Source organism: Petaurus breviceps, unplaced genomic scaffold (assembly GCF_028583685.1).
Source record: "Petaurus breviceps papuanus isolate PSGF00001 unplaced genomic scaffold, PetGlider_PUasm1.0 118, whole genome shotgun sequence".
Lineage (NCBI taxonomy): Eukaryota > Metazoa > Chordata > Mammalia > Diprotodontia > Petauridae > Petaurus > Petaurus breviceps.
Window position 1 is genome coordinate 20633876 of NW_027185616.1, and position 12462 is coordinate 20646337.

General features: G+C 36.8%; 1 protein-coding gene across 4 annotated transcripts in view; it reads left to right on the forward strand.

The window, feature by feature from the left end:
• Positions 1–11986, forward strand: part of TJP2 (tight junction protein 2) — a 162620-nt gene extending 150634 nt beyond the window's left edge. For 2 of the 4 annotated variants that reach the window (XM_069086967.1, XM_069086948.1), the window contains 5 exons: positions 2672–2884; positions 4533–4643; positions 6261–6593; positions 7862–7947; positions 10854–11986. In XM_069086967.1, the coding sequence (XP_068943068.1) occupies positions 2672–2884; positions 4533–4643; positions 6261–6593; positions 7862–7947; positions 10854–11019 (909 nt within the window). In that variant the 3' untranslated portion in view covers positions 11020–11986. The remainder of the gene's footprint in view (positions 1–2671; positions 2885–4532; positions 4644–6260; positions 6594–7861; positions 7948–10853) is intronic. The other 2 variants (XM_069086959.1, XM_069086975.1) reach the window with 2 other exon arrangements.
• The last annotated feature ends 476 nt before the right edge of the window (positions 11987–12462 follow it).

Sequence of the window (12462 nt, forward strand, 5' to 3'; positions counted from 1 at the left end):
AAAAAAAAAGATTACACGCCCTCTTGCTTATCTGCCCTGTAACCTTGCAGGTAATAATATAGGGGAGGGGAAGATTTCATTAGTGAAGCAGGGGGACTTCTGAAAAGTTTTCTACAAATGATGAGCAGACAGATTTCAGAAAAACCTGGAAAGACTCATGAACTGATGATGAGTGAAGTGAGCAGATCCAGTAGAACATTGTACACAGTAAGAGCCACATTTCATGACAATCATCTTTGATAGATTTAATTCTTCTCGACAGTACAAAAATCTTAGACAATTCTAAAAGACTCTTGATGGAAAATGATATCCACATCCAGAGAAAGAACTATGGAGTCTGAATACAGATCAAAGCATACTATTTTCTCTCTCTTTTTTTCCTTTCTTGTGGTTTTGCCTTTTTGTTCTGATTCTTCTTTCACAACATGACTAACGTGGAAATGTTTAATATGATGGTACATATATAACCTATATCAGGTTGCTTTCTGTCTTGGGGAGGGGAGAGGTAATTCAGAAAGGAGAAAAAAAATAGAACTCAAAATCTTAGAAAAGCTAATGTTGCAAACTATCTTTACATGTAATTTTTAAAATACCATTAAATGGTGGGGGGTAAGGAAGGAATAGGTAACAGGAGGGTAGTTAGAAAATTTCTTCCTGGAAATATTTTTCTTTATATTTAGTATTTTATTTCTCCCCAGTTTCATGTAACAACAATTCTTAACATTTGTTTTTAAAACATTGAGTTCCAAATTCTCCCTGCTAACCCCCTTTTATCTAACTCCCACCCCTCATTGAGAAGACAAGCAATTTAATATGTTTTATATATATATGTATGTGTATATATATACGTATGTGTTTTTATATATACATATATATGTATGTATATATATGTAGTCAGGCAAAACATTTCCATATTACTCTTATTGTGAAAGAAAACATAGACCAAAAAAAAAAACCCTCAAGGAAAATAAAGGAAAAAAAAATATGCTTCAATCTGTATTCAGACACCATCAGTTCTTTGGGGATGAATAGCATTCTTCATCATATGTCCTTCAGAGCTGTCTTGGATCTTTGTATTGCTGAGAATAGCTAAGTCAATACTGGAAGTATTTTAAACTAGTATAGCTTCTAATGCCTGAGGTTACTTGAGAAAGAACAACAAAGTAAAACTGCTCCCTACCCAACCCTTATCAAGTTTTGGTGTGGAATCAGCAAGACATCCCATCCCCCTAAAAAAAAAAAAGCCACACAAATCAAAATATTTTGCTTGTATGAAAATTGATAAAAATTGGTAATAATTTTTTGAAAAAAGAATCCATGAACAACTCTAACATAAAAATGTATATGTAGGGCCAAGTCCATTTTCATCAGAAGGGAAGAAAGAAGGGAAGGTGGCAAGCAAGCCAAAGGGAAGTTACTGAAGTCCCCAAACAAACCCCCAAGGGCTAATGGGAGGGTTGGAAGAGGAAAAGGACTGGAGAGCTACCTCTATAAGAAATGATGAGCAGACAGATTTCAGAAAAATCTGGGAAGACCTACATGAACTGATACAAAGTGAAAGTAATAGCAATATTCTATTGTATGATGATCAACTATGAATAACGTAACTTTTTGGTGATTCAAGACAATTCCAAAGGGTTCATTATGAAAATTCCTATCCATATCCAGAGAAAGAACTGGTAGAATCTGAAGCATACTAGTTCTCACTTTTTGGTTTTTTTCCCTTTTTTCTGTTTCTTCTTTTACAACATTACTAATATGGAAATGTTTTACATAATTGCACATATATAAACTATATGAAATTGCTTACTGTTTTGGGAGGGGGAGGGAAAGAAAATTTGGAACTCAAATATTTTTTTAAATGAATGTTTAAAATTGTCTTTATATGTAATTGGAAAAAATATTATTTAAAAAAGGGGGGTCTGCCCCCCAGTGACTTCTATTCCTGGGATTCTCTGGTGTGATCATCTTATACTTGTGATACATTGAAATGTGTCTATTTTAAGATATCCAGATTCTTTGTTAGTTTCTTGTGATTGACATTAGTAAGCTATATAACTGTATTAGTTTTCTGGATGTCATTATTCTGGAGCAAATGTAAACAAGTCGTCCTTTTATGTGAGATACAAAGTTGCACATAATATGGTTTCAGCCTTCAAGGAGCTTAAGTTTAGTAATAAAGAGATATAAAACTTAAAGAGTAACAGCTAATAATTATATAAAAATTAAAAAGACACTAAAAGGCAATATGTAATAAATAAGTTTCTCCTGAATGTTGCACAAACTTGGTACTGTAGAAATGAAATGGAGGAAGAGCTTCATAAAAGGAGAGGGCATTTGAGTTGGGCCATGAAGAATCAGTTGGCTGCATTTTGATAGGTGGCTATCTATGGTGGTGTACAGATTGGAGTGAAGAAGATTGGCACAAGGAAATTAGTTTGTGCCTAAAAATAGAACTGAAGATTGTAGTCAATATTTAAAATTCAAAAGGAGAGTCATTAAAATGGAATATTAAAATTTTAAAGGTAGCTATGAAGTCTTTCCCCGACAAGGAAAAGTTAGTTTTAAGATAGCTCTGTGACCTTTAAACTGTTCTTGAACATTAGCTGTCAGCAATGTTGACAAACTTTACTAACTCCACAAAATCCTCTTTCCCTCCCTGATCTCCAAGCTGGAAGGAATGGATGATGATATGGATGACCGAATGTCCTACTTAACTGCTATGGGTGCTGACTATCTGAGCTGTGACAGCCGCTTGATCAGCGACTTTGAAGACACAGATGGAGAAGGAGGTGCATACACTGATAATGAACTTGATGAGCCATCAGAGGAGCCCCAAGTTTCTTCAATTACCCGCTCATCTGAACCAGTGCAACATGAAGAGGTGAAACATAAACACTCCCAGCAATTAAATTAAACCCTGCCCACTGACAGAAGAAATAAAAAAAATGTGAAGTGGGAAAAAAGATTATTTTCCCTTGATTCATCTTCTTTCCTCACTTTACTGCTTTACCTCAATCAGAAGAGTTTTGGTAACCATTTGTTACTAAATTGGATAGCAAAAGACATCCATTGATAGTCTAAGTCAGGGTTTCTTAAACTTTTCCTACTTGTGACCCCTTTTCATGTTTTGGTAGCATTCATTGGCATTGCATGGAGTGATGGTATGCACAGTGCAAAGTGCACATGCTGTGTGTTCGGAACCAAGGCTGCAGCGAAGTTGAGCAATGCAACACAGGCAAAAGTGCTGCCAGAAACACCTTGGATTCATTACATATTTGATTTTAAATTAATTTTAATTTAATGTAATTTTTGCTCATTGTGCATTCAGAAACCTTTTACTGTTGTTGCAACCCACAGTTTAAGAAGCACTAGTCTAGGTGGTCATATGCTCTGCTGTGTTGTATGTTTCTAAACATACAAACAAAGATTTTAGTTGTATGGATTCTAAAGAGTTATATGTTCTTTTATCATACTGTTTTAGCATGTGTTTCATGTTTGTCATTTGACTCCATCTCTCTCCAATCAGCTTCCCCTATTTTGATTTTTCAAATTATGATTAATATATGTGTCTATGCATACAATACATGCATATACATGTTTCACACATGAACATAACCATATATATACGCACATATATCGATCTATTCAAATGAGGTTATATACATGTGTGATTGCTACTGATTTTTTCATTTGTTCTATAATTAATTCAATGAATGAAATTTGCGAATTTGCTATATGTTTAATGAAAAGGGAAAATAAAATTGAGTGAAAAAGGCCACCCTTCCTAGGAAAAAAAACTATATAAAACTAGAAAGAGGAGGGTTTTTAGAGAAGAAAATCTTTAAGTTTATATGACTTTTATTATATTATTTCTGAGGTCAAGTTCAGAAATAGTAACATTAGGTGCTAATAATAAAAGACATAATATAGAATAGGAGATAGAAAGGGCTATTCCTAGATTCAGGAAGATCAGGGTCCAGGTCCTCAATCTGTCACAGTCAAGACTGACTGGGTAGCCTTGGGCAAGTCACTTAACCACTTGGTGCCCCTGGCAACTTTCTAAGAATATATAAATTATAAACAGTGGAGAAATGTCCCTCCACTAGTGAATTCACTGGTCTAGACCAAATAAAAAGTAAACTAAATACAATTTTAACCTGAATTTTTAATTAAAAAAATTTTAATCCTACTAAATTCGAGGCTTCAAACTTGTCTCTCATCTCCATAGAGTTTGTGTTCTATTGGAACAGACTTTTAACGCTGATGGGAAAATTGTTCGCCAATAGTGTATGTTTATAGCAATTCACAGAGTAAGAAATTTGCTTAAAAAGCACCGAAATTTAACATTTTTTAAATACTTCTAAAACACTTTAAATATGTATATATGTCTGGGTTCCACTCAAAATCTGACTCTACTTTAAGCCTAACACAAAGTAGACAACATCCAAGAAGTAAGAAAAGCTGTTACTTAGAGTAGAGGTCTCTCTGCATTGATGGTCTTGTTGTAAGTGAACCTTCATCTCTTGTAGAGCTTAAGGAAACCCAGCCCAGAGCCAAGGGGTCAGATGAGGAGGGCTGCTAGTAGAGACCAACTTAGGGATACTAGCCCACCCCCAGCATTCAAGCCCGAGCCACCAAAGGTATGTTGATGGGAAAGAAAAGAAACATATTCTCCCCAAAATGTCACCTTAATCTCAGCCATAAATCTTTAAAGAATAAAAACCTGCTTTTCCCTAAGATCAAGACTTACTGTACTATAACATACTGTATTTAGCCCTAGACTTTGATTGGGAAGGCCCATGTTTCAAATCTCCCCTCAGCTGTTTTTTAACTGAAAAACAGAAATAGTATTATTATTATTATTATATTATATATTCAAGTGAGATTATTTTACTACAGTTATTGTTTAGTCGTTTTTCATTCATGTCTAACTCTTCATGACTCCATTTGGGGTTTTCTTGGCAAAGATACTAGAGTGGTTTGCCATTTCCTTCTCTAGCTCATTTGACAGATGAGGACATTGAGGCAGAGTTAAGTGACTTGCTCAGGGTCACACAGCTAGTAAGTGTCTGAGGCTAGATTTAAACTCAGGTCTCCCTGACTTCAGGGTCAGCACTCTTATCTACTGGGCCACCTTCTTGCCCTCTATTTTATATGTATGTGTGTGTGCATGCACAAGCACACATATATATACATATACACATACACATATAATTAAATATATCACTCTGTATCTTTTAAAATAACATTATGTAATCCTTAAAACAATATATAAATATTAGGTCTTATTATTTTTATTTTAGCCTACAGGGAACCCAACATCAGGAAATGAAAAACATAAGAATAAAAGGCACTTTTAAGAAAGGAAATATTTGGCCTTTAATCTTTTAAACAACTGTTAGGAGTATTGGAATCTTGGAATTAAAGATCTCTAAATATCTTTTTTTTTTTTTTTTTTTTTTAGCAAATGGCAGCTCTCTGTCCACATTTTGGGAGTTGGCTATTCTCAAAAAATTCTTTGTGATTGTAAAAGTCTGCACCCAAAGTAACATGGAGTAATGAGGGGCACAGAATAAATACAAGGAAATATAGGTTTATATCATCTGACTCCTCTCCAACCACAAATCAAAGCTATTTCATAAACACTTATTTTCATTTGAATAAAATATTTCCCTTTAACTCAGCACTTTGATATTTTTAGAATATAGGAAAGAAGTGAGAAAATTTTTTTCCTTGATCAAAAAAGCATTAATGACTTATACAATATAATGTTAATTAAAACCTATAGGCTGTTTTGAAATCAAGGTGACTGAAACGGCAGTCTGGTACCTCAATATCCTACTATCAGTTAAGATAAAGATAATCTGTTGGAAAGATCACTGATGCTAGAATCAAGGTTTGCAGTTTGAGGACCTAGGTTCAAATCCTGAGTCTTCTGCTTAGTAGATATGTACCTTTGACAAATCACAATCTCTGTAAGCCTCTTTTTTCCTTCTCTGTAAAATAAAAATGTTCAATTACCTGGCCTTCTAAGGTCCCTTTCAGCTCAATCTGTGATCTTATAAAGTAGATTCAAATTTTACCTCTTAACTCACTGTCTGTATGGTATAGGGCAAATCACCCTTAACCTACCTGGGGCTCAGCGTCCCTATGTAAAATGAGGGGGTTAGGCTAAAGCAACTCTGTGGTTTCTTGCAGTTCTAGACCCATAATGCTATGATGAAAATTCAGGCTAAATATGTTTTTGCTATTTGCAGGCCAAATTCCAAAACAAAGATGAACCCTATGATATTCCCAAGTCCTATGAATACAAACCAAACAATTCTGTTACTGCCAGTAATGAAATTCCTGGGGCAGCCACTAAAACATATGCTCCACCTGTTCCTCTAAAACCTGCCTTTGGACGTTCTATATTGAAGCCTTCTTCATCTACTTTCCCTTCCCAAGAAAATGAGGAGGATGAAGGAAATGGGGAAGAAATTGAAAATACTCCAAAGTCAGTTCTGGGCAAAGTTAAAATATTCGAGAAGATGGATCACAAGGCAAGGATACAGAGAATGCAAGAACTCCAAGAGGCACAGAATGCAAGGGTAAAATAGATTTAAAAAATGAAACCTGCCTGGGCTATTTTATTTGGTGTGTGGAATATAGAGTCATTTGAATAAATTGTGCTCGGTAGAATATTGGTTTCCATTTGAATGTTGGAGAAGAGGGGAAAAATGATTTTCTCTAAACATAAATTTACATTCTTGAGTGTTTCAAAAAACTTTGCTACTGAAAATAACAAAATTTTCTTAGTGTTAAATAAAAAGTCTTGGAGGCTTGTTTTGCTCAGTGGATATATACCTGTCATTATCAGTCAAGTCTGCCACAGACACGCATGAATACTTATGGGTATCTTTCACATTTGGATATGTCACTGGATATAACCCACCCATGAAAAGTATGAGATAGCCCAATCTACTTTTCCTCCTTTCCTAGAAATTAATAACAGGACTTTCTTCTGTCAGGTATCTCTTTCTCTCTCTCTCTCTCTTTTTTTTTTTTTTTTTTTTTTTGCTTTTTGGAAGGCAGTTGGGGTTAAGTGACTTGGCCAAGGTCACACGGATAGCTTTTTTGTGTGTTAAGTGTCTGAGGCTGGACTTGAACCCAGGTCCTTGTAGCAGCAAGCACCCCAAACGTCCTCATGGTTTGCTGCCAACACAGGTTCTTAGATCTGCTTTGTTAAAGGAAAGCAACTCAAAATGTGTTAACAAGCTTATTTTAATCAGTCAAACATATATTGTTTACCTCATTCAGGGGAAAAAGGTCAGCACCCTGAACTTAAAAGTATACAGGCAGAATTATCAAGACAGAAACAGATCAAGTAGACAGCTTTCCAAACTGTCCAACCATTGCATCCATACCAAATCAACATCTGAGTTTTTCAAAGCCGGGGGGCTCTGGACAACGGCTTCCCAGAATCCAGATCAAATCACAGAACACTTCTCAAAGTGAGCCCCCAAAACAAAGCCTCGCATCAGGGCTTATATAGCCTTCTCCTGGCTCAGAGAATGTAACAACTTTATTGACTCACTGGCCAATGAAGAAGTATCTACTGAAAAACAAGCCTCCCACCCCAGGCTCCAGGTGCACTTTAGCCTAGGGACAGGGAAGATCTTAAAAATTTACATTCCCATTACAGTCCTCCTGACTCCAGGGTTGGTGTTCTATTCACTGCACCACCTATCCACCCCTAGATATCAATTTCAAACACTTCACTAGTATGGTTGCTCTGGGTCAGGGAAGCAGGAAGGAAAGCCTCTATTCCCTTCAAGTTCACTGGCCAATTTTCTAACTTCCTCATCTTTCATCACAGCTTGAAATTGCTCAGAAGCATCCTGACATCTATGCTGTCCCCATCAAAGCACCAAAACCAGACCCCAACTCATCCCAGGTCACAAGGTAAGGGGCAAGTCTAGTCTTCCTTAAGTCTTAACTTACTGGGATGTTCTTTTTTTTCCCCTTGTCTTTTTGGAGTGGGGGGAAGGCAGGGCAATTGGGGTCGAGTGACTTGCCCAAGGTCACACAGCTATTAAGGGTTAAGTGTCTGAGGCTGGATTTGAACTTGGGTCCTCCTAACTCCAGGGCTGGTGCTTTATTCACTGTGCCACCTAGCTGCCCCTGTGATATTCTTAAGAGCCACAGTTTACAAATTTTATGTTTGCCATTCTCTGAAGCCATGTTGTGTGCCCTAAAGATTTAGAGCTTATTGAGTTTCTTGTTTCTGCTGTTCCTCTGAATACCAGAGAGAGGATTTATTTTCAAAAAAACCTAATTAATTTCCTGACTGACTAAAAAAATGCCTAAGAATAAGGGAGATGTCAAATGTTTCAGTGAATATACCGAAAATTCATTCATTTGTTTTCCATTGGGACCACTGAAATGTTAAATGAGCTATTGGATTATTTGAGAGAAATCTTTTTTTTTCTTTCCTTTTTGGAGGGGGGAAGGCAGAGCAATTGGGGTTAAGTGACTTGCCCAATGTCACAGGGTTAGTAAGTGTTAAGTGACTGAGGACGGATTTGAACTCAGGTCCTCCTGACTCTTGGGCTGGTGCTCTATTCACTGTGCCACCTAGCTGCCCCCTGAGAAATCATATTTTAATGGCAATGAAATGAATAGCACTGTGAGAAAGGAACTCATGGGTCCTAAAGTTGATTTTTACAGGATTTTCTTCTGTGATTTCACCTTTTAACCCTTTTGATATCTCTGTTCTGTTACCTGTAAAATTAGGATTCAATTGCTAAATTTTGCCTCAAAGAAGTTATAAAACTCAGTGGACTAGTGTTTGGAATATACTTCTTAGTACTGAGAAGTATAGTAATGTTTTACAACATGGCCAACTCTATGCTGGATTGTTTCCCAGTTTTTAGAAAGGGGGAAAAAATCAAATTTCCTTAGTATGAATGTGCCATATAGATTTTAGATTTACAGTTGCATAAAAATAAATGGAAGTTTCCTCCTCACTAGTAGAGGGGAAAAATCTGTAGCATATTCATGTGAATCATCATTCTCAATGAAGAGGCGCACTGATGTGGGTAACTGAAATTGGCAGATCATCCACCTTGCTGTTAATCAGATCTGCACACTCCAGGGCAGGCAAACCTGTCACAGGAAATCAAGTCAGAACCCTAATTCACCTAGATGAAAGCAAAACTCGTATGAGTCCGTGCTATAGTTACCACCTTCCCCAAAGGGCCGCGAATTTAACGATTTAACCTTGGGCGGGAATAGAAATAATTCCTAATTTTTTTTTCAGGAAAAAATATTAGCTTTGTTACCCTTTCCAGAAATGAATTTAAAATGGTTTTGCCTTGTTATACAACTGCCACCACCACCATTTAAACCATCTAACCTAGGGTCCACCATGAATTTAGATGGGGAAAAAAGTATACCTACCTTTAGTTTGACTAATCTCTAACTGAAATTTAGCACCTCCTTCAATTAAGAATATATGCAGGACAGATTCTTATCAATAATTGGGTAGTTTATAAGAAAGAATGGTGTAAACATGAGTATGATACGAATTTAAACAGTAAAACCATTTAGGAACAGCTTTAAAGAGTAATTATTTTATTCAAATGAGGTGTGAGAGGGAGAATTGATATAGAGGAATGTGATGGGGGAGGAGGGCTGGTGTTTCTAGAAACCTCCTTTTATAAGGAATGGGTATAAGAGGGAACAATACATATATATTTAGAAGAGTATAAAAGTCTTAAATTCAGAAGAAATAAAATGGTAGGAGCATAGGGAGGGAGGGGTTTTTGGAGGGGTGGGGGAGGGAATAGGTAAAATAGGGGTATAGAAGGGATTTCTATATATAGAATTATATATATATTATATATAGTATAGATTTTTGGGAATGGGAGGCTAGGGGAGGGATCCTTGCATGAGGGTAGGCAAGTTGTAGGAGGCCAAGGTAGTGGGTAGAAGTAAAGTAGAGGAGGAAAGAGGGATAGGAAATCAGAAATATGCACATCGGGGCGGCCAGGTAGCACAGAGAGTAAGAGCACCGGCCCCAGAATTGGGATGACCTGGGATTGAATGTGGGCTCAGACACATAGCACCCACCCAGAAATAACTGGCCATGTAACCTTGAGCAGGTTACTTAACCCCAATTGCTTAGGGGTGGCCAGGTGGTGCAGTGAGCAAGAGCACCGGCCCCAGGGTCAGGATGACCTAGGATTGAATCCGGGCTCAGACACTTAGCACCCACCCAGAAATAACTGGCCTTGTAACGTTGAGCAAGTTACTTAACCCCAATTGCTTAGGGGCGGCCAGGTGGTGCAGTGAGCAAAAGCACTGGCCCCAGGGTCAGGATGACCTAGGATTAAATCCAGGCTCAGATACTTAGCACCACAGCCAGAAATAACTGGCTGTGTAACCTTGAGCAAGTTACTTAACCCCAATTGTTTGAAAAAAAAAAAAATGCACATATATAAAATAAAGATCAGGCATAGAATAGGTTTGAAAAAGTATATGTCTATATATGTATATATCTATAGCTATAAAGAAATATATCTAAACTTTATTGTAGTCTTTTCGGTGTGTGGGGGAGGGTATGTATATATTTATAGCTATAGAGAAACATCTCTAAATTTTACTGTGGCCTTGGGGGTAGGGGGGGTGTTGGAGGGAGGGGATAAAAAGAACATATGCAATAAATATTCTGTAGTCCATAGGCTTCATGAGACTGCTAAAGGGTCCATTCTGCCAACAACAACAGCAATCCCCCAAGTGGTTAAGAGCCTTTGATTTAAAGGAAGAAACGCATTGGTTATGTTAACTGATAACACTTCATTTGTTAGTTCCAGACCCCCTGAGCCTCAGAAACCACCTTCAAGACTATACCAGGATTCTAGGGGAAGTTACAGCAGTGATATTGAAGAGGAAGAATACCGCCAGCAATTGTCAGAACATTCCAAACGTGGATATTACGGACAGCCAGCTAGATACCGGGATACTGAGTTATAGATTTTCATGCATTCTGAGGGTTCCTGTCACCACATCAAAATAGCACTCCTAGTTAATCATAGTGATGGCAATTTTTCAGTTAAAACAGACTTTGAAGATCTGTTGGAGCTTAAAATTATCTATTTTTTGAAATGGAGCAGGGGGGGCGTGGAGGGAGGTCTATACTTTGAGACAAATCCACACACTGGAACTAGAGCACATCGCTTTTGTGAACGGGTTGGGGTTTTGTTGTTTTCTCAGCATTCAGTGAAACATTACTGTCCTGATGCTGTTTCTTGTTTCACATGGACCAAAAGCTATTTCAAGAGGTGTATTAATTTGTTTTCATATTTTTAATATTTGTATTAAATGTTAACTATTTTTCTTCATTACAGCTGCCTTTATGAAATTGTACCACTATAGGCAGAAATGTAAGAAAAGGAACAAGAACATTGGACTGAATTAAGTTCAAAGAAGTATTTTATTACTGCTCTCAAAGTGCCTTTAACAAGAAATGTCTTAAATTTACTTCCTCCAATAATTATGCAAAGCCAGAATGGACTAAAGAGTATTTTGACTAATTTTTGTACTTGTTCATAGCTAGAGCTTTTCCTGCATGGCATGTCATTGCCAAGGCTTTTATCTATGTAATATTCTCCACAAGTCCTGGTTCTTTGCGTGTGTGTTTGTATGTGTGTGTGTGTGTATATATATATATAAAGGGGTCCTTGGTAGTGTGGTTACACTACTGAGAAGCTTGAAGACCAAAAAGATGATGTAGAAATTCAGTTCATTATGCTTTTTAACCTTGTATTCTACAGAATCAAATAAATAATCTAGGAAAGCACTTCCCATTGTGCTTTGTTAAATATATGTATATAAATGTATGTGTGTATGTGTATATATATGTACATATATGCATATACACATATATGTTGACAATGAGGGCTATATGTGTTTTAACTGAATAAAAAGCAGTACATTGCAATGGTTCAGTGTGCGGTGTTGCATTTCTTAGAGTTAAAAGGTATTCAGAGTAAACTTGGTAACTTGATATGGCATGTATGATTCAAAAAGGACTGAATTTAGAAATGGAGGAAGATATGTCTTGGTTTATTTGCTAAATTTTAATGCACATTATATCATACTTCAGGTGGTCATTAACATTTAAAGCTGGAAGAGACCTAAGTAATAATAAGGGCAAAATCACCCCCACCCCTCCCTATCTTATAGATGAGGAAAAAGAGGAAGAGAACAAGTTTTTAAGTGTCTCTTTTGTGCTCAGTACTGTGCTAAGCACTTTACAAATGGTATCTCATTTGCTCCTCACAACAGGTCTGTAAAATAAGAGCTAATATTATCCCCATTTTACAAATGAAGATAATTTCATCATCTGGGTCCATCTAGGTGCTACAGAGATGTGATATGATGTAATTTGCCCAAGATTCAAATCCAAATCTCCTG